This window comes from Vulpes vulpes, chromosome 14 (genome assembly GCF_048418805.1).
Source record: "Vulpes vulpes isolate BD-2025 chromosome 14, VulVul3, whole genome shotgun sequence".
NCBI lineage: Eukaryota > Metazoa > Chordata > Mammalia > Carnivora > Canidae > Vulpes > Vulpes vulpes.
This window is the reverse complement of record NC_132793.1, coordinates 27,123,195-27,146,185: the sequence shown is the minus strand read 5'-3', so window position 1 is coordinate 27,146,185 and position 22,991 is coordinate 27,123,195. Positions and strand designations below refer to the sequence as shown.

The 22,991-nt window shown below is 45.7% G+C and overlaps 1 protein-coding gene across 1 annotated transcript; it reads right to left on the bottom strand.

Annotated features, from left to right (window-relative positions):
- Window positions 1–13,243: 13,243 nt before the first annotated feature.
- Window positions 13,244–18,141, bottom strand: ZCCHC3 (zinc finger CCHC-type containing 3). Its single transcript, XM_072736165.1, has one exon. The coding sequence runs from the start codon at window positions 18,017–18,019 to the stop codon at window positions 16,805–16,807; it is 1,215 nt and encodes a 404-aa protein (XP_072592266.1). The 5' UTR covers window positions 18,020–18,141; the 3' UTR covers window positions 13,244–16,804.
- Between the last annotated feature and the right edge of the window lie 4,850 nt (window positions 18,142–22,991).

Below are 22,991 nucleotides of genomic sequence, written 5' to 3'. Positions count from 1 at the left end.
GCATGGAGCCTGCTTCTGCCTCTGCCTGTGTCTCTGCCTCTCTTTCTCTGTCTCTCATGAATAAATAAATCAATCTTAAAAGAAAAAAAAAACACCAGAGATCATGAAAGTGTGTGTGTGTGTGTGTGTGTACAATGGATCTTTCTTTTACCAAATAATAGTTTAGAACTACACATGAGGCTCTTGAGCACTAAAAAACGGCTAGTCCAAATTGAAAAATGCTAGAGTGCAAAACTGTCATTCGTTTTCAAAGACTTAGCATAAAAAGTGTAAAATATTACATTAATACATTTTCTGTTGGTTGTATGTTGAGATTATAATATTTTGGATATATTGGGTTAAATAAAATATGTTAAAATTAATTTAACTTGGAGCACCTGGGTGGCTCAGTTGGTGAGCAGCTGCTTCTGGATTCCAGCTTAGGTCATGATCTCAGGGTCCTGGGATGGAGCTGCGCATCCAGCTCTGGGCTCAGTGGGGTGTCTGCTTGAGGATTCTCTCTCTCCCTCTCACTCTGCCCCCCCCCCCCACACACGTGCTTCCCTCTCTAAAATAAATAATTTAAAAAAAAAAGATTTTATTTATTTATTCATGAGAGACACAGAGAGAAAGAGAGGCAGAGACACAGGCAGAGGGAGAAGCAGGCTCCATGCAGGGAGCCTGACATGGGACTCGATCCCAGGTTTTCAGGACCAGACCCTGGGCTGAAGACCGCACTAAACCGCTGAGCCATCTGGTCTGCCCTAAAATAAATAAATCTTTAAAAATTTATTTTCACCTGTTTTTTCTTTCTTTTTTAAAAATTTTTTAAATGTGGCTTCTGGAAAATTTTAAATTACACTTAAGGCTTACATTATATTTCCAAAAGACTAGACTAATATAGAAGATGGAGGTTTTTCTCATTTTAGCAAAATAAAAAGTTGACAATCTTTTGCTTACCCCAAAGTTTTTTGTTTTTTTTTTAACCCCAAAGTTTTAAAAATGTGGGTTTTATTTATTTATTTTTTTTGAGTGGGGAGAATTTTATTTTTACTTCTTTGTGAAATGCCAAAGCCTTAAAAATCCTGCTGGAATGCTGGATGGCCAATCCATGAGATGTACTTTGAGACTCAGAGAAGCACAAGGCAGAAAAGAGAGACCATAGCTGGGGACATGTCTATGGGCAGAAAAGGACAGTGGCAGAGTCATTTTAACAGCACAGCATGGGACACCTGGGTGGTTCAGCAGTTGAGCGTCTGCCTTCACCACAGAGCGTGATCCTGGAGTCCAGGATTGGGTCCTGCATCAGGCTCCCTGCATGGAGCCTGATTCTCTTTCTGCCTATGTCTCTGCCTCTCTCTGTATGTTTCTCATGAATACTAACAACACCAGCGTGACTGATGGAATGGGGATTAATCAGATTGGGAGAAAAAAGTGGAAGGTGACTGGATGGCAGAGGGGATTTGATCTGGATAGCAGGTCCTGCCTGGTGACTCTGAAATCACACACCACTGGTACATCCCCTCATCTCCTGGAGTATAATTTTTACCCCTATAACCTGACTCTAAAATTCATTAGACTTTTTCCTTTGGCAGTGACCATATAATTTATGATGAAGGGGACACATTAATAATTATGCTAGAACAACAGAAATAAATTGGTACTGCTTGGGTAAAGCAGGAAGTAGGTCATCCTCATCTTACTGGCTAAATGTGGTGGACTCCCTTAGATGATTCAGAAGTCAAGCATGTAAATACTGGGGTTTTAAACAATCAATGTGTCCAGGATTTGAAGTAAAAATTTGTTCAATATTAATAGTCTTTAGGGAGTTATTTCAACTCATTTGTTTCAATTTTCTTATCTGCAAAATGGGAGAGTATAATAGTTCAGGACATGGGACATGGTAAGGATTCAGTGAGTGGTAGCTATAACAAAAGCAACAACAAATATACTCCTGTATATCTTCTCTTAAAAAAAAAAAGCACAGGGGTATCTGGGTGGCATAGTCAGTTAGGCAGGCAACTCTTGATTTTGGCTCGTGATCTCAGGGTAGTGAGATCAAGCGCCAGGTTGGGCTCCACACTCAGAATGGAAGTCTGCTTAAGTTTCTCTCTCTGTCTGTCCCTCACACCCTCTCTCTCTCTCATAAATAAATCTTTTTTTTTTTTAAGCACAAAAAAGCAAAACTATAGAGATAGTAAAAAGACCTATGGAGGCACCTGGGTGGCTCAGTCAGTTAAGCATCTGCCTTTGGCTCAGGTCATGATCCTGGAGTCCTGGGATTGAACCCCGCATCGGGTTCCCTGCTCAGCAAGGAGTCTCCTTCTCCCTCTGCCTCTCCCCACTGCTGTGTTCTCTCTCTCACTCACTCACTCACTCACTCACGCTCTCTCTCAAATAAATAAATGAAATCTTAGAAAAAAATACCTAAAGTTATTAACGTTTGAGAGAGAGAGAGAGAATTGAATAGATGAAGCACAGAAGACATTTTAGGGTAATAAAACTCTTCTGTAAGATACTATAATGGTGAATATATTATGCATTTGTCAAAACCCATAGACGTGCACAACTTAAAGAGTAAATGCTAATGCAGGTGAATTTTTAAAAATAATTTCAAGCATCCAGAGAGGGACGCCTGGTTGGCTCAGCGGTTGAGCACCTGCCTTCGGCCCAGGGCATGATCCTGGAGTCCCAGGATCGAGTCCCATATCGGGCTCCCTGCATGGAGCCTGCTTCTCCCTCTGCCTTTGTCTCTGCCTCTCTCTCTCTCTCTCTCTCTCTCTCATGAATAAATAAATAAAATCTTAAAAAAAAAAAAAAAGAAATAAGTGGATCCTGTAAAACTAAAAGCCACAGAAAGTGTACAGAAGTACTGCATTCTAGTTGATAAAGTTTCTCACAGGGATATGGGCCAACAATCCTGATACTGCTGCACATGTACGCTGGAGTTGAACAATTAGGTAAATGGATGGTGGATAGTAGGAGCCAAGTTTCTCACTGTTGGAGTGGGAATTTACAGATAAGCAAGGAGAGAAGGTTATAATGACTCATGTGCTAAATATAAACTCATGTTTAGTTTAATATAGATACAGATGGTTACATACAGAAATATTTAGATATGTGTTTACAAACAGGTTAGTATATACATATATGTTTCTTTGTTCTGTTAGTTTTGAAGGCTTAAAAGAAATGACACCTCAGTAGCAATGAGCATACTTAGCATCCAGATCTTAGTTTATAATACCATTCTCCAATGGGAGGAATCAGGGTTTTTGAGAAACAGCTGATTCTAGGACCTGAGCAGGAAATATGCAAGATAAGCCTGCAGTATCATATAATGCCAGAAAGAAGGAGGTTCCCAAGATCAAGAAGAAGAAGACAAAAGGGCATACAACGATGGGGGTATGTCAAAGGAAAACAGGTGTTAACTAAAAGAGCTCCCGAAGGCCAAAGGTGGAACAATTTGAGCAACAAAATTAAGTAGTATTGGATTATAACTTAAAATATGAAATAAATATCCATGAGTCCATACTGATATAAATAAATAACCGAATAATAAGTAGAAAAGACAAATCCTCACTCCAGAAAAATTCCAAATAACTTATGTAGATACTCTACCTTTAAGGAGGTTAACATAACTGCCATCCTTAGGTGTGGGTTGAGCATATTAATTCACTTCCTTCCAAAGAAGATAGAATGAAAAAGGGTAAATGAAAAGTAATTTTCCAGTGGAGAAACCTGACAAGCTCCTCTTCAGCCAGGTGGTCAAGGTCAGTACCAACAGTGATAAATCATATTCATGTCTGAGAGAAACTGCTGCGGCCCAGAGGAACCAAGGAGTCATGAGATAAATGCAATATGACATCCTGGATGGGGTCCTGGCATAGAAAAAAAATCAGGTAAAAACTAAAGAAATCTGAATAAACTATAAGCTTTAGTTACTAATAATATATCAATATTAGTTTATTAATCATAACAAATGTACCATATTTTTTATTTTTATTTTTATTTTTTTTCACACGAGGGTTTATTTACAAGCTCCTGTACCATATTTTAAAAAAAGATTTCATTTATTCATGGGAGACACACACACACAGAGAGGCAGAGACATAGTCAGAGGGAGAAGCAGACTCCTTGCAGGGACCCCAATGTGGGACTTGATCCCAGGACTCCAGGATCACGCCCTGGGGCTGAAGGCAGATGCTCAACCGCTGAGCCACCCAGGTGCCCCACAAATGTACCATATTAAAATAAAATGTTACTAACAGAGGAAACAGGGTAGGTGGGAGATAAAGAATTTTGTATTGTCTTAAAAATTTTCTATAAATGTAAAACTGTTTTAAGAAATAAAGTTTAGGACCCCTGGGTGGCTCAGCGGTTTGGTGCCTGCTTTTGGCCCTGGGCACCTACCTCTGGCCCTGGGTGTGGTGGTCCTGGAGTCCCTGGATCGAGTCCCACGTCGGGCTCCCTGCATGGAGACTGCTGCTCCCTCTGCCTGTGTCTCTGCCTCTCTCTCTCTCTCTGTCTCATGAATAAATAAATAAAATCTTAAAAAAAAAGAGAGAGAGAGAAAAGAAATAAAGTTTATTTTGGGGGCACCTGGGTGGCTCAGTGGATTAAACCTTGGACTCGTCGGGGTCGTGAATTCAAGCTCTGCCTTGCGCTCTATGGTGGGCATGGAGCCTACTTTGAAAAATTAAAATAAAAAAAATAAGATTTTTTTTTAATGACACAGGTTTTAAATACACATTTAGTTTCTTTAGACTTTAGAGTGTCAAAGCCATCACACAACATCCCTTGGAAATGTTATTTCTTCAATGGATTAAAATAAACATTCATTTATCCTACAGTTTTACTATTTGAATTCAGGCAGGAGTTAAACCAATTAAGAGTTGACTACCAATTACATAGGTCAGTATCTCATGAACTCAGCATCAAAAACTCAGCATCTTTAATATGTATGGATTTGAAATACAAACAAGGAAAGATGACTGGTTCCTTGATGATTTTAAGTTAAATCAAAATACCTATAATGAAAGAAATCCACAGAGAGCAGATATCAACCCCATTGCCTGCATTTTTCATTGCCCAAAATTGTTTAGTACAGAATGACATGTATTGTTGCATAATTGGAACAGTTTTATTCGCCTTAAATAAGATACCAGCCAAAGATCATTCAGGCTGCAACTGACAGAGGCGTTACTACTAGTTCCTTCTAATTTAGAGAATTCCTTTTTTTTTTTTTTAATCGACTCTTGTTGCTACATTGAAGCTAGAGGGAGAGCGGGGTCGAAGCTCATTGGTGGTGTGCCTGGGCCGAGGGCAGGGCTCTATGCCAAGGGACCTACCCATTGGTGGGCTGCCGGGCAGCTTCGGGGTGGGGGCGCCGGGGATGGAGCTCGGAGCCCATTGGCTGCGTCGCCGGAGGATGGTGTAATGGACCGCCACGGCCCGTGCAGCCGGTTGCTACAGCAACGGAGGCTTGAAAGAGCCACTCAGATTTCGGCATTCGCCCCCAACTCCCCCTTCCGGAGGGGGCAGGGCGGCCTGGATTTGAGGGCCGGAGAAGGAGGCGTGGGGGCTGGGAGTTAAGGGGACAGGGCCTTCCTCCGACCAAAGCTACTTAGCAAAGAAGCATTGGAACTGGGTTCTAGGAGCCTGGCCTGCGTGCTCCCAGGGGGTGGGGGGCACCCAGGGGAACCCATCAGCCAAACAGAAAGCCATAAAGAAGAACGAGATAAATGACATAAAAGTCCATCCTCCCCTTATTTTTTCATTGGTGATACTTTGCATGTGAACGAGCACAAAGCCTGGCACAGAGTAGGAACTCAATATTTAATGGGAGGGAGGAAGGGAGGAAGAGAAATGGGAGACGGAGGGAGGATCCACGATGTGGGCAACGTGGCGTGAGACAAAGTGCCCGCCCTATTGGGCTGAAAGTCCACAAACAGATCCGGAGAACTAATGGGGTATGACGGCCTTTGCAGGAGAGAGGGGTCGCCTGTGCGCTGGCACGAGGGAGGGGGCGGCATGTGGGATCATGACTGGGTATTTGGAAGACCTGACTCTGCAGTGAGACTCCTTCGGTTCCCATCCCCATCCCCGCTGGCTCTGCTACTTGCCAGCTGCCAGGGCTTCAACGCTCCAGATCCAGTGTCTTTGTGTTTGGGGAGTAATAATACTTCATTGAGTTGGTGTCAGAACCGAGTTGAGATAATGCAAGTCAAGTTCTTAATACAATGCCTGAAACATCCTAAACGTGCAATCACGTGCAATCACCGGTAGCAGTTTTCATAATTGAAGAGGGGTGGGAATCGCCTGGGTGGAGAGAATGGGGCGCTTATGGTTACTGGGTAAAGAGAGAGGAGCTCTGTGGAAATCCTACAAAAGACACCAGTTTGGATGTCATATAGAAAATCATGGGAGATGCTAGCTGGGGAGCCAACAAGAGAAAAGTAAGGAGGGTAGCTACTGTTTGCTGAGGACCTGGCACCCAGCCAAGCCCTTTGCATGAATTGCTTCATTTTTCTCACCATCCCTGATGAGGCAGTTATCATTAAGCTCATTTGGGGGGTGGGGGTGGGGTGGTGGGGGCGGGTAAGAAAACAGGCCCAGAGAGGTTATGTGATTTGTTTGAGCTAAGAAATGATACAACCAAACCTGGGCATTTATGGGCCCTGGGACAAGAATACAATTGGAGGCCTATATGTCTCTAAATAGATGTTAGACATCCGTCTGATGTGCTGGATAAAATATGTTTCCTTCTCCATCTTGACGAATATACCCTCCAAAAAACCTGGAAAGCCAAGTTCGAATTAGAATTCCAGGACCCCTGGAATTCTGTGCCAGAATGTGTTGGCCCAAGAAGAGCTACTGGATCCTGCCTTCTGCTATCTCCCATCCCATCAGTGAGGGACCGAGCGTGCAGGAGTGGACAACCCAGCTCCCATATCCAAGCTGTGTCTTGCAAGCAGCTACTTTTGAGAACTAAACCTCAGAGCTATAAGGTGTGTATTAGGTGTATTAGGCAGTGTAGCTTATCCTCAGCTGAGATGAACCCATGGATGGGACCCACAAAGGCTTTGCAAAGGAGCTTAGGGATATTTTGGAAGGGAATTCTGGGGTCTTAGGAAATGTTCTAGAAAGGGAGGACACAAACTCTGGTGGGCAGTTCCTCTTGTACCTACAGAATCCTCACTCCAGCTCCTGGGGAGGCGTAATCAGGTCTCAGGGCACTGGCTACTCTTGCCAGTGATAAGGGAGTATTGAAGTCAAGCATTTGGAATCCAGGAACCTGGTGCTCTCTCCTGTGCCTCACTGTGGCAGGGGACATGCAGGCTGTTTCAGTGATAAGCCCTCAGAGAAATAGGGGAGGATGGGCCTGACTGCTCAGGCTAGAGGAAACCCTTATCAAAAGTGAGAACACTGAAGGAGAGAATTAGGTTTTTAAAGATGAAAGAATGTGTGCTAAGGGATATTTTGAGTATCATTAAAGAAGGACAAGTAGAGGGGTGCCTGAGTGGCTCAGTTGGTTAGCGTCTGCTCTGTTAGCGATTTCAGGGTGGTAATATTGATCCTGCCTAGAGCCTCGCGTCAGGCTCCACGCTCAACTGGGATCCTGCTTGATATTCTCTCTCTCACTCTCGCTCTGTCCCTTCTCCCTCCTGCCGCACACACTCTTTCTCTTCCTTTCTCTCTCAAATAAATAAATAAATAAATAAATAAATAAATAAATAAATAACTTTTCCCCCTTTATCTTAAGAGAGAGAGAGAGAGAGAGCGAGCGGGGTGGAGGAGGAGCAGAGAGAGAGAGAGGGGGACAAGCAGACTCCTCACTAAGCATGGACTCCAAGGTGGGGCTCGATTCCAGGACCCTGAGATCATAACCGGGGCTGAAACCAAGAGCCAGATTCTCAACTGACTGAGCCATCCAGATGCCCCAATAAATAAATCTTTTAAAAAAAGGACAAAAAAAAAAAAGGACAAGGGACACCTGGGTGGCTCAGCGGTTTAGCACCTGCCTTTGGTCCAGGGCATGATCCTGGAGTCCTGGGATGGAGTTCCACATTGGGCCCCCTGCATGGAGCCTGATTGTCCCTCTGCCTGTGTCTCTGCCTCTCTCTGTGTCTCTCATGAATAAATAAATCTTAAAAAAAAATAAAAATAAGAGGAAATGGGGAGCACCTGGATGGCTCAGTCAGTTGAGTATCTGTCTTCTGCTCAGGTCATGATCTCAGGGTCCTTGGATGGAGCGTCACATTGGGCTCCCTGTTCAGTGGGGAGTCTGCTTCTCCCTCTTTCTCTGCCTGCCACTCCCCCTGGGTGTGCATGCTCTGTCAAATAAATACGTAAAATCTTTATAAATAAATAAATAAATAAACAGGAAATGGACTCCAGTCTCTGCAGAGTGTACACATTAATTCCATAATTTAAAAATAAAATATGTATATCAAATCATTACATTGTACACTTTAAATATCTTACAATTTTATTGTCAATTATAACTCAATTAAAAATAAAATTAAAATTATAAATTTTAATTTTTATTATTTTAAAAATATTTTATTTATATGAGAGAGAGAATGAGATAGAGAGAGAGCACATGCAGGGGTAAAGATTGAGGAAGAAGGAGAATCAGGCTCCCCTCTGAGCAGGGAGTCCAATGTGGGACTCAATGTGGGGCTGGATCTCAGGATCCTGAGATCATGACCTGAGCCATACCGGCACCCTAAATTTAGAATTTTTTTTTTTTTTAAATTTTTATTTATTTATGATAGTCACACAGAGAGAGAGAGAGGCAGAGACACAGGCAGAGGGAGAAGCAGGCTCCATGCACCGGGAGCCCGACGTGGGACTCGATCCCGGGTTTCCAGGATCGCGCCCTGGGCCAAAGGCAGGCGCCAAACCGCTGCGCCACCCAGGGATCCCTAAATTTAGAATTTTTAAACAGTAACATACCATATCTTGCTTTGTTCACTTTATTTTCTTTTAAAGATTTATTTATTTATTTGAGAGAGAGAGAGAGAGAACAGGGGGAGGGGCAGAGGAAGAGGGAGAGGGTACTTAAGCAGACTACCCTGCTGAGGATGAAGCCCAAAGCAGGGTTTGATCACAGGACCCTGAGATCATGACCCCAGCAAAACTAAGAGCCAGATGCTCTTCGGCACCCTGTTTCATTCACTTTGAAATACATCTTATAGGGCAGCCCTGGTGGTGCAGCGGATAAGCACCGCCTGCAGCCCAGTATGTGATCCTGGAGACCCTGGATCCAGTCCCACGTGGGGCTCTCTGCATGGAGCCTGCTTCTCTCTCTGCCTGTGTCTCTGCCTCTCTCTCTCTCTGTGTATCTCTATGAATAAATAAATAAGATTTTTTTAAAAAAAGATACATCTTATAGAGCATTCTGTATTAATATATACAAAACTGTTCTTTTATTTTTTTTAGAGTTTTTTTATTTTTTTTTAAATTTTTATTTATTTATGATAGTCACACAGAGAGAGAGAGAGGCAGAGACACAGGCAGAGGGAGAAGCAGGCTCCATGCACCGGGAGCCCAACGTGGGACTCGATCCCGGGTTTCCAGGATCGCGCCCTGGGCCAAAGGCAGGCGCCAAACCGCTGCGCCACCCAGGGATCCCACAAAACTGTTCTTTTAAACAGCTACATAGTGTTCCTCTATTTAGATGTCCCATAGCTTATCTAAATAGTTACCTATTGATAATCAGGCTGTTTCCAGGCTTTATTACCCCTACTAATTCTTCAGCGAACATCCTGGTACACTGGAATTGAGCACAAGTTTAGCTATAGATTCATTTCCTATAAATGAATGCTGTGTTAAAGATTATGTGAATTTTGGTGTCGCCTGGGTGGCTCAGCGGGTGGGCGCGGGCATTCGGCTCAGGTCGTGATCCTGGGATTCGGAATCGAATCCCCTATCGGGCTGCCTGCGAGGAGCCTGCTTCTCCCTCTGCCTGTGTCTCCGCCCCTCTCTCTCTCTCTGTGTCTCATGAATAAATAAATAAATCTTTTAAAAAATAAATAATTAAAGATTTATTTATTTATTTATTCATGAGAGACACAGACAGAGAGAGAGGCGGAGACACAGGCAGAGGGAGAAGCAGGCTCCATGCTGGGAGCCTGACATGGGACTTGATTCTGGGTCTCCAGGAACATACCCTGGGCTGAAGGTGGCACTAAACCACTGAGCCATCCGGGCTGCCCTTTTTATTTATTTTTAAAAAGATTTTATTTATTTGAGAAAGAGAGAGAGAAAAAGAGAGAGAGAGAGAGAGAGCATGTGCGGGGCGGGGGTGGGGGGGGTGGGAGAAGCAGGCTCCCTGCTGAGCAGGGACTCTGATGTGGGGCTCCACCCCAGGACCCTGGGATCATGACCTGAGCCCAAGGCAGAGGCTCAACCAACTGAGTCACCCAGGTGCCCCATGTTTATTTATTTATTTATTTATTTTATAGCATTCGTTCTTTTATTTATTTATTTATTTATTTATTTATTTATTTATTTATTTATGATAGTCACAGAGAGAGAGAGAGAGGCAGAGACACAGGCAGAGGGAGAAGCAGGTTCCATGCAGGGAGCCTGATGTGGGATTCGATCCTGGGTCTCCAGGATCGCGCCCTGGGCCAAAGGCAGGCGCCAAACCGCTGCGCCACCCAGGGATCCCCCCCATGTTTATTTATTTAAGGTGGGGGCAGAGGAAGAGTGAAAATCATGATTAGGCTCCATGCCCAGCTCAGAGCCTGACTTGGGGCTGGATCGATCCCACAACATCAAAATTATGACCCCTCCTGAAATCAAGAGTCAGACACTCACAAGACTGAGCCACCCAGGCTCTCCCCATGTTTTATTTTAAAGCTTTGTAAAGTTTGCATTCTCCTCCATGTTTTATCTCTGTTTATTTTCATGAAACTTGTCCTCCCCTAAATATTCTCTGTCGGGTTGACAATCCAGTAAGTAGCAGTAGTATGGATCCATTGCTTTGCACGTATCTGGTACACTCTCATGACACTCCACCCTAAACTTGGTATACTCTGAGGCCTGTTCACCCGTAGCTTCCTCTTGTACTGCTCCACCCTCCACCATACTGAACTCCTTCTGCTTATTTTTTGTTGGCCATACCTAGAGTTTACATGAACAGATGTAATGAGTCCTCTGGCTGAGAATGAAGTTCCAGAGGCACCCACGAGCCTCTTGGCAAAAGGAGTTGGATGCTAGGCTGACTCCCTAGAGCAATAGGGAGCCCCTGAGAGAGTGTCAGAGTACTGGATTGGCATTTTAGGAAGGTTATTTGTTCCTTTGTTTGCCTACTGCTGCCATCACTATGCCTCTAAATGGCCCTCACCAGTGACCTCCACGTGACAGTCTAATGGGTACTCTTGAGTCCTGACTTTACTTAATATTTCTCAAGGCCAATTTTACTTGATCTCTTGCAGCACTCAATAATGCGGTTGTTAATACCTCTGACTGGAACTTTCCTTCCTTGGTTTCTGTGTCTCTACACTCTTCTTTCCCTTCTCCCTTCTGGCTTTCCTTTATTAGTGTGTTACCCTATCCTTTTCCATCAGGGAAAACTCACATGTCAGAGCTGCTTAAGGTGTGATCCAAATTGCTATACTTTCTCCCCTATGCTTTCTCTCATGATCCGTTAAGAGACTGTAAAAATCAATTTAATGGGTCATGTGTTTATAAAATAATGAAGCAATAGAATGAACAATGTCAGGGCACACCACCCACAGGGTTAATATTATTTCTTTATATACATATAAACTTGTTTATTTTTTTAAAGATTTTATTTGAGAGAGAGCGAGCAAGCACAAGTGAGGTGAGGAGCAGAAGGAGAAGCAGACTCCCCGCTGAGCAGGGAGCCTGATGCCAGGCTCAATCCTGGGACTTTGGGATCCTGACCTGAGCTGAAGGCAGATGCTTAACCAACAGAGCCACCCATGTGCCCCTAAAATTGCTTCCTCATACATAAGTACATATGTCCATATGTCTGATGGCCACAATCTAAAATCTTTTTTTTTAAAGATTTTTTTATTTATTTTTTCATGAGAGACACAGAGAGAGAGGCAGAGACACAGGCAGAGGGAGAAGCAGGCTCTTTGTGGGGAGCCCAATGTGGAAAGGAGTGACTTGGGACTCATGGCCTCAGCTGAAAGCAGAGCTTAACCACTGAGTCACCCAGGCGTCCCTAAAATGTCTGTCTTATTGTGTGTGGGATGTGGTTAAAGAATTTGAAGGCCACTGCTATAGGACTCTTGTTTATTTCTCTAGCCCAGAAGTTTCCTTAGGATTTCAGACTTGTGTTAAACTACCTGTTCTATACCTTCTCTTAGACATTTTGTGTCCCAAATCTGACTCAAGACTTTCATCTCAAACTTGGATTTTCTCCTCTGTTCCGAATCTTGGGAAATGGACCCACCATCTTTTTTTTTTTTTTAAGATTTTATTTATTTATTCATGAGAGACACAGGCAGAGGGAGAAGCAGGCTCCATGCAGGGAGCCCAAAGTGGGACCTGATCCTAGCACTCTGGGATCACACCCTGAGCCAAAGAAAGGTAGGTGCCCAACTGCTGAGCCACCCAGGCATCCCAGGATGTAGAGATTAAATAAATTAAACTTAAAAAAAAAAAAAAAAAGTCGCAGGCTCTACTGACTGAGCCAGCCAAGTGCGCTGATTCCCACTGTTTTTGTGCCTTCTGGTGCTACACATGCTGGAAAGTTCAAACACTTCCTGACTCCCTTGCACCTCAAGCTCCAGCAAGTAGATATACTTGGCATGAGGTCTGAAGGTGGAAGTAAGGCAAGAGTCAAATAGTTTCAGCTGTTTCTGCTCATAAAGAAGGTTGTGGAGACACTAGTGTCATGTCTCTGGCTTCAAAAACATATTTCATTGTCCTGACAGAATTGGCAGTGGTCTTCTGATCCTGGCAGCCTGTCCTTGGATGGTAGGTTCAGTAGTGTGTTCTCAAACTCAACCTTTCCAGTGAAGGCTTCCTGGCTCCTTTCCATGAGAGGTAGCAGCTGCTTTAGTAGGTTAGTTCAGTTAGTTCTAGGAGTCATTCCTAATACCCTACCTAGGCCCCATTATTTTCTTCAATACCTAGAGTGGTTTGTTTCTAAACCTGGACTGAATACACTGGGCTTCATTTGGTTTCTAGAATGGGCCATGCCTCCTCTTGCAATAGGGTTGTTATACTTGTTATCCCTTTTGGCTAGGCTAATAACACCCTTGCCAACCACATCTCGTTTTTTTTTTTTTAAATATCTTATTTATTTATTCATAAGAGACACAGAGAGAGAGGCAGAGACACAGGCAAAGGGAGAAGCAGACTTCATGCAGGGAGCCTGATGTGGGACTTGATCTCAGGACTCTGGGATCCTGCCCTGAGCCAAAGGCAGATGCTCAACCACTGAGCCACCCAGGCATCCAATCAAGTTCATCTGTCAATTAACTCCTTACACAACTTTTTGATCTCAGTTAAGATGTTTTCTCTGGAAAGTTATCCTTCACCCTCAAGACCAGATCAGTCTCTGTTTCTTTTAGTGCTTGGTCATAGTTTGTAATTATGTCTCCGTGTGCCTTTAGAATTTGAGTCCCAGGGACCTTGACTATGTTGCTGTATTCCATTGCCTAGAAAGAGTTGGTGTTTATACATGCTAAGTAAGTGGATGGAATGGAGGTGGCTAGACTGGAGGGGGTCAGGACAAAGACCTCTTAAGTAACACTGACAGGCCCAGGGTTGCCTCTTCACCGCCTTTTCCCAAGCATATCTTTCTGTGAGTCTGCAGCCACCCTGAACCCTGTGTGTTCTGGCCTCTGGGCCTTTGCACAGGCTGTTTGTGATGTGGTCAGCTCTGCCCTCTTCACCTGGCTTATTCATCTTGTAGGCTTCAGTCAGGACATCCTCTCTTCCAGGAGACCCGTACTTCAGACAATATATACTCAGCATATTTTTTCAGAATATTTAAAAATACCTCACATTATTTTAAAAACTGCTTATTATCTATCTGTATCTCCCTCCGCAAGTAACTGTCTCATTGCTGTGTGCAAAGTGCCTGGCAGGAGGGCTTGGCTCTAATGGCCCCAGCTCTCTGTTGAAAGCCGGATTAGGGCGTCAGCTAGTCAGCCAGCCTCAGTCTGGGGATCTCTGCACAATCCCTAGGAGCCCATGAACAGTGAAAGATTGTAATTTGGGGGTTGCTAGATCAGGAGAGGAAGCTGGGGGAGGTTTGTTCCGTTCCGGGCCAGGGCTCCGTCCCCAGACCGCCAGGCAGGAGGCCCTGGAGCAGATCCTGTGGGGGATGGGCAGGGAACTAGTTTCTTCCTCCGCTCCCGGCAGGAGAGTTGAGGGGTGGGGGAGGGCAGAGAGAGGGAAGATTCCTTCCAAGGAGGCTCCTTGGCACAGGGCCCGCTTGGAGGGAAGGCGGGTATGATGAATGCAGGCTTTCTCCCAGCCTCCCGCTCCAGGAAGGAGGGAAACCCATGGCAGAGAAGGAGAGAAGAGGGGGAGGGATGGAGAAGGGAAGGGTCTGTATGCTTTGGGAGACAGAAAAGAGGGGCTGAACTGGTGTGGACAGGCAGGGCTCCTAAGAGCCCACCAGGCCTCACCACCACCTTATCAACTCTGGAAATATCCTCAAATCACTGAGTTAGAGAATTAAGACATTGAGAACTTTAGTTCTTGGCATTGGATCACTTTAAGAGCTCAGAGCTGAAAATCCTTCAGTCAGTTGTGTCTGGGGTTTCCAGGGCTGGGTTGGAGGAGTCTGCACTCTGGGAAGTTTCCTGGACTTTCTCTTTCTCCCTTAATACCTGAAGAGATGGCATTTCTAAAAGCCTAGAAATAGTTTAATTCCAATTCATGGCACTCAGAGTAACTGTAAGATGATGAAGCTAACATCTTACTTCTGCCTTCCCCATTTTAATCTCCTGAGGCCAGAATCCATCTCTCTCAAGTTAGTACCATTCTGAACTGTGGCCTCAAACCTGGCTGCGGTTCAGAATTGCTTGGGGCTGCTTACTAAAACTATTTTCACTCACACCAGCAATTTTGATTCCTTGGAGCAAAGTTAAGGCTTAAAATTTGAGTTTTTGCAATGTGCTGAGTGCAATGCATCCACAGGGTTTAGGAAACAATTCCAAGGGGCCTGGCACAACAAAGTAGGTGCTAAGTATAGCCAGCAGGGGTTGGAAATGTAGTTGCAGCGTAAACAAATGTGTAGAAGTATAGATTGAACTAGAGTCGGTGTGCCTGAGGATCTTACACTTTGAAAGGAGATAGGGCAACAGTGTTAGCAATACAAAAGATAAATATTTATTCAGAACAAAACTTTTTAACAATCGATTTTACATTCTAAGCCACAAGGAAATAGCAAAACATAAAGCAAAGGAAAAACAAAGACTAAAAAGAAAAGCAGTGTACTGTCTCTTCTATTTTAACTTGGTAACACTTATTGACCCAATGCCCTCTTGCTTGACCTATTTTGCAAGCACATTTTAGAATTAACAGCTTACTTATGATTCCAGGTTAAAATCACCTTTCTCCTGCGAGTCAGGAAATTGCAGATGAGCTCCAGTTAGAGGCTTCTCTGGGGTTTCTAGCTATTGAGGCTAAGGTGCAAATGTAAACCTCTGGTAGGTCTCCTTATTCAGGAGCACTCCCATTTCTAAGTGGTGGCAATGAACGATGAAGGGTAAGGCCCCAAAGGACTTGGCACTTTAATCCAGATATGACACCCCAGGAAGCAATGAGTGCATCCTAGATTATGTTCCTTTGTCCCTTCCTTATCTCCCAAGTATTCAGAAGCCCTGCTAAATCCCTTTCTGCTTCTCCCTCCAGATGATTTCTTAGCATTCTTCTGGGCTCATCATTCAGGAGGGATCAGACTTTCTGGGCCCTCAAGTGTTGAGGAAAATGTTGTGAAGTGTGAGAGGTAGTGGAATGAGCACCGGGCTTGGGGTCAGGGAACTCTACTCTAGGCTAGCTCTGGCACCAGACAGCTATGTGATTTTGACCCAGTCATTTAACCTCTATGGGCCTGTTTCATCTGTTGGAAGTCCAAGGGATTGGTCTAAACCAATATTCAGTTCTTTTCCAGCAAGAAAATTCTAATTCCATGATTCTGTGAAAAATGGCTTCTGAGCCACTGAACAGCTGTCCCAAAGTCCATGCATTTTAATGCCATAAGAGAGGCCCTTGGCCACCATTCAGAGCTTATTGACTCAGATTACATACACTTCTAACAACACTGGTTTCACAAATTCTCAGACCACATAGAATAGAAGCAGCAAATTAAAAGGGGAAGGGAAGAGCTGCAAAAAGTAGACACCCTGACAGAAGCCACAGTCAACAATGTTCTCAATTCAACAAACACTGATGGAGTGCCTACTACGTGGTGGGCCCCGTACCCAGTGCTGGGGCATAAAGATGAGCAAGGCAGCCCAATGGGTGAAAATCCCAGGAGAAGACAAGGCGTGGGGAGTAAAAAGTACAAAAAAATAAAAACAACCCCACACAAAACCACAAAAAAAACAAAAACCCAGATACAAAAACGAAAACAAAATTTTAAAAAGGGGGAGGCGACACTACAGTCCTCGGTAGTTACTGATGACAGAGTCACCAATTCAGAAAAGGCTGAAATGGAGTAAACTCGGTTTAAGAAGGCAGATAGAGAGAGAGAGAAAGATGTCTCTTGTAGATTTAAAAAGATCTCCTTCGAAAACGATAAAAAATGGTTTAAAAAAAAGTTTTGGCACTTAAGAGGGGTAAGCTGGCTCTGTGTTCACCCTGGCAGGCAGGCGGGTGTTCAGTGCCCAGCCACCCCAGTTAGCTGAGCTGCCACGGAATTGTGAACTGCTTTGGGACACTGGGCAAAGGCGTGTCCTCGCTTTCCACAGAGATTACACACGATGCCCTTCCGGCAGTAAGGGCTCAGGTGCCCCTCCTCCCCGCACCTGAAGCACCTGTCCTGCGTGCAGCTGCCGCTCATGTGGGTCCGGGAACCACATTTAAAGCACGTCTTAGGCTGACCCTTGTACCAGCTGTAGCCCCTCTCGGCCCCCAGGAAGAAGGCCCCCGGCAGGTGCCTAACCCCGCCCTCCCCCTGGCGCAGCTCGATCTCACACTTGTACTCCCCGGTCCAGATCCCAAACCTGTCGGTCACTTTCACCGGCACGGCCAGCACATCGCAGTGGCGCTTGAGCCAGGTCACGATATCCTCCACGTCCACCGTCTCGTTCCGGAAGAGGATGAAGAGCGTCTTCAAGCTGGACTTGCTCCGCCCCAGCACCACAAAGTTCTCCCAGCAGTCCTCCTGCTCGCGCTTCTCCTCGTAGACGCGGAGAAACAGGGCCAGCTTTTCCGCCGAGCGGAAGCTCACGTCGAACTCGCGGCTGCCCGGGATCTGGATGACTGCGTAGATGTCGCTCGGGTCCATGCCGATGGAGCGCAGGATGAGCGCGCCTACTACGAAGTCCCGCGTGGGGCAGGCGCCCTCGTCTCCCTGGAAACAGATGCGCACGAGGAAGCGGCCCTTGCCCGGGCCCGCCGCGGGGCCCGCTGCCACTGCCTGCTCGTCCTGAGCGGGCCGCTCGGCCGCGTCCTCGGCCGCGCCAGGCCTGGCCGGGCCCGCCATGGCCGCCGCCTCGGCCTTCTTCCTCCGGCCCGCCTCGGCTGCACCCTTCTTTTTGCGGGGGTCCGCCGCCTCGCCGGCCGGGTCTCTCCGCCGACCCTTCGGGTCCCCGCGGCCGGCCGGGGGGAAGTCGCCGAGGCCCGGCGCCGCCAGGCCCGCGGGGCCGCCGAGCCCGCCGCCCACGCCGCTGCCGCCCTCCTCCTCCCGCCTCGGCGGCCGCGACTCGCGGAACTCGCCTTTCTTCTCGGCCAGGTTCTTCACCACCTGGGCCCAGCCCATCTTCTCGCGGCCGCCCTCGGCCTCCTCGCCGCGGGCCGCGGGCCGCGCGGGGGGCAGGAGCTGCGGCCGCCCCCGCTTCCTCTCCTCTTCCGCGCCGCCGCCGGTGGCCATTTTACCTCCTTCCCAGCATCCTCCACTCGCTCCCGCAGCCAAAGGGCGCCCATCCGCGCGCCCGCCCGCCCGGGGCTGTGGGGGGTTTGGGGTGTGTGTGTGTGTGTGTGTGTGTGTGTGGATTTTTTTTTTTTTTTTTTTTTTGAAATTCGACGCTCCTCTCCCCCGCCCAGCTGAAGGTATTTACCCGCGGCGCGCTGCGGCCGGCGCCGGCCCCGAGCCCCCGGGTAACGGCCGCGCCGCGCCTCCGCCGGCGCGCGCTCCGGCCCCACCTCCTGGGCGCTGAGGCGGGAGGCGCCGCCTGGAGCGCGTCCCTGTCCCTCGCGAGGGCTTGGCAGCCCCGGGCCGCGCTCTCGAGGATTCGCTCTTTCGCACGCGGTCCTCGATCTCATTCAGGCGGCTTTACGGACGGCCCTGCGGCCCCGAGGCGGCCCCGAGCTGGGGAGGAGCTCGCCCATTTTGTTTCCTTCTCACCGGGAACAAAACGAAACTAACCCCTCCTCCTCTCCGAGCGCACGGCCGTGCATTGTTTTTCCAACGTTGGTTATGGACATTTTAAAACCTAGAGAAAGTAGAATTTTACAGTGGACATTTTACCTTTAACTTTGGACTATTTTAACTTTCCATCATTAGAATTTTTACTATGCCTCATCCCACTACACTTATATCCATCAGTCCTTTTTTTTTTTTTTTTTTTTTTTTAGATACCTTTCTAAGTATTACTGCATTATTTTTAAAAAAGACCTCCATCATACTCATGGCGACAATGGTAATATATTGAGCTCTTAGGTGCCCGGTGCTGTTCTAAGCATAGTAGGACATTGCAAGATTTATGACATGGAATCTTCCAGAACCACGCTGTAATTTACACCCATTTTGCAGGAGGCAGGGGCTTGGAGACAGGGTTAAAACACTTGATCAGGTGGCAGACTTAAAATAGGCGACCTCATGTAGGTGACTTCTATTTCTAAAACTGCCTTGCTTCTCACGTTGTGGGTTAAGGCTGTTTGCATCAGACTCTTCCAGAAAATGTGGTTAACACAAAGATGCTCGGCTAAAGTTGGCGCTGGACAGAATTCCTATTCCTCCTTCATCTGTCTGAACTGGTGCTTTGGAAGTGTTGATAAAGTCTAGCTGTTGGAGGGGATGTGTTTAACAATATCCTTTGTTAGCTTTGTTTTCTTTATGCAAGTCTGTGTGCATTTCAGGGTGCTTCAGTGACCATTGTGACTTTAGTGAAAGAAGAGGTGGACTGTGGAAACAGGAGGCCCTAGTGTGAATCTGACTGCTTTGAATCTCAGCCTTGTCACATGGGGCCAATGACCTCAGACATTGCTTCAGTTTGCTCATGTGTAACAAAGGGATATTAATGTCTACTCTCAGAGGACTAATGTTGGGGTTCAAGGAGAGAGCCTGTGTCAAAGTGCTTGGTCTGCAGTGGGTTCCCAGGAAAGATTATGTTTCCTTCTGTTGGTGTTGAATTCTTTCTTGTTTCTCTGACACTTCTAGTTTTGCTTAGCATTATAGAGTCCCTGTCAGTTCTTGTCTTAACGACCTTTCGACCTTTCTCTTCACCCTAATTCCACATATTTGCCTCAGGGAAGCCAACATCCCCAAGTCTTGTGCCATTTGGACCTTGCAGTTGCACACTATAACCTCTGGTGTGCTTTCTTCCATCCTTTCTCTGCCACTTATTCCCATGATCCTGCTCAGATCACTACCAGAAGCATCCAACTCTTAAGAGTCACACGATCCACTTCTTTTCTTCCCAGCTCACTGGGAAGATATTTACAAAACTAACAGAACCCATGTAATTTAAAATAACCTCTTCTATATCTCTTACCCTATCCTCCCACCCGAGCAACTATCATACACATATCTACAGGATGAGGCATGTGCCTTAAAGAAGAACAATGTGCTGGGTGAGCTGGAGAGCAGTATTCTATTTGAAGGGGCAGTCACAAGTCAACTCCCGCTGATTGTTGCTCTCCATAAGTGAGAGCCTGCTATAGCTAGGTACTCCATATACTAAAGAGAAAACCGAACTCTATTTTATTTATGGGAAGCATTCTTCCTTCTCCTTCCACAAGTCTGTCTCAGCTATATTTGGATCCTCTGTACAAAATTTAGAACCAATATACTAAGTTCCAGGAAACCACTTTTTGGGATTTCAATTGCAATTGCATTCAACTTGTACCAGAATTAGCCATTTTATAATATTAAATTGCTCCATCTATGACCTCACTGGATTTCTCATTTATTTAAGTCTTATTTTTATAAATTGCAATAACATTTTATAGTTCCTTCATAAAGGCCTTGCATAATTAAAAAATTATTGTAAGGTATGATACTTGATTGCTCTTATAAATATATTTAGAATATTTGTTATTGGCATTTAAAGGGAATACAGTTGAATTTTGTGTAATAGCAACAGTGCTGACATCTTAAAATTTTTCAGTGGTTTTTAGAATCACTGTGCTTTTTTAAAAAAATTATTTTTATTTATTTGAGAGAGATAATGAGCGGTGGGGAGCGGTTGGAAGGGGCGGAGGGAGAGAATCACACTCCCTGCTGAGCAAGAAGCCTGCTACTTGCTCAGGGCTCCATCACAGGACCTGGAGTTCATGACCTGAGTCAAAGGCAGATGCTTAACCCACCCCTCAGTTTGTTTTTCTATGATGATAGTCACATTGTCTGAATAACGAAGGTTTCGCTCTTCTGTTCAGATCTTATACTTTTTCTTATCTTACTACACTAGCCAAAAACTGTCATATAACCAACATATATTAGGCATTTTTGTTTTATTTCTGACTACAAAGAGATCTATATTTTGAAAATATTTGATCTGTGGATTGGGTTCTAGGTCCATCTGGAACTTTACTAATAACATCTTGTATTGTAAGATTTTGTTGGTATGTGTATAGCCATTCCTTCCACCAATTCCATTTTTCTCAGCTCAAATTTTGCAGGTCCAAGATTTCTGTGTTCTTTTTTGGTTATTTTTGGCTTTATTTCTTGTTGATTATCACTGCCAGCAATTTTCCCTATGAGTTGGATAAAAGACTGAACATTTTAATTTATTTTTCAGTGACTTTTTTTTTAAGAGTGAGTTTTCTGACCTTTTTTTTTTTTTAAGATTTTATTTATTTGATAGAGCACAAGCAGGTGGAACAGTAGGCAGAGGCAGAGGGAGAAGCAGACCCCCTGAGCAGGGAGTCTGATTTGGGGCTCGATCCCAGGACCCTGGGATCGTGACCAGAGCCAAAGACAGACGCTTGACGGACTTAGCTACCCAGGTGCCCCTTCAGTGAATTTCTTTAAAAACTGTCAGCCATTCTCCTTAACAGTGTTCTAGCAGTCAGACTGGCCTATTGTGGAGATCACAGAACCAGGGGCCAGGCAGGTACCCTCTGAGCAAATCAGTCCAGATGGGTACCAAGGCCATCTACAAAGGGGAGGCACAACTCATTTCTGGCAAATTACTGCCATAGAAGGATATCAGAATTGGTCAATTTGGCACCTTAGTCTAGATTTTATTTATTTATTTTTTAAAAGATTTTATTTATTCATGGGAGACAGAGAGAGAGAGAGAGAGAGAGAGGCAGAGGCAGAGACGCAGGCAGAGGGAGAAGCAGGCTCCATGCTGGGAGCCTGATGTGGGACTCCATCCTGGGACTTCAGGATCACACCCTGGGCGGAAGGCGGCACTACACAGCTGAGCCACCCAGGGATCCCCTTAGTCTAGGTTTTAAATGACAGTCTTCTGGAATTGAAATTTTTTTGTTAAAATATTTTATTTATCTATTTGAGAGAGAGTGTGCGAGAGCAAGCGAGTAGGGGGAGGGACACTGGGGGACAGAAAGGAACAGGCAGGCTCTGGGCTGAATTCAGAGCCCAACACAGGGCTCTGTCTCATGACCCTGAGGTCATGACCTAAGCTGAAACCAAGAGTCAGATGCTCAACTTACTGAGCCACCCAGGCACCCCAGATTTGGACTTTTTAAAAAAAAGCTCATTAGGAAACTCTGGAGGAGGCATGATTTGAGATGGACCTTGAAAGAAGTAGGTAGAGCAAGAGAGGAAAAAATCTGTGGGCCACATTTTGGTAGGCAGGTCTCTCTGTCCTGCAAGGTTGTAGTGTGGGTGTGAGAGGAAAGGAAGGTGTGTGTATGTGTGGGTGGTGGTCGTAAGTGGTATGATTCCAGATGTACTTTGAAAGTATTGCTGACAGACTTGATGTGGGATGAGAGGTGAATCAAAAGATGAATCAAGGGTGACTCCAGGAAGAGGGCTGCCATTTTGAGTTGGAGGAAGAGTTGCATGTTAGACTTGCCTATTAAGGGATACCTGGGTGGCTTAGTGGTTGGGTGTCTGCTTTCAGCTCAGGTTGTGATTCCAGGGTCCTGGGATCGAGTCCTGCATCAGGTTCCCCACAGGGAGCCTGCTTCTCCCTCTGCCTGTGTCTCTGCCTCTCTCTGTGTCCCCCTTTTTTATTTTATTCAAAGAGACACAGAGAGAGGCAGAGACACAGTCAGAGGGAGAAGCAGGCTCCATGGAGGGAGCCCGATGTGGGACTAGATCCCGGGACTCCAGGATCACACCCTGGGCCGAAGGCAGTTGCTCAACCACTGAGCCATCCAGGCGTCCCAGTAAATAAAAATCTTAAAAAAAAAAAAAAAATTGCCCATTAGGCTCTCAAGTTGAGATGCTAAGTAGGTGGTTGGAAGTGTGTGGCTGGGGGGATCCCTGGGTGGCGCAGCGGTTTGGCGCCTGCCTTTGGCCCAGGGCGCGATCCTGGAGACCCGGGATCGAGTCCCACGTCGGGCTCCCGGTGCATGGAGCCTGCTTCTCCCTCTGCCTGTGTCTCTTGCCTCCCTCTCTCTCTCTCTCACTGTGTGCCTATCATAAATAAATAAAAATTAAAAAAAAAAAAAAAAGGAAGTGTGTGGCTGGAATTCAGTGGAGAGGCTGG

Coding starts and splice junctions, on each gene's coding strand:
- ZCCHC3 (XM_072736165.1), bottom strand. CDS start 18,019: ATGGCCACCGGCGGCGGCGCGGAAGAGGAGAGGAAGCGGGGGCGGCCG.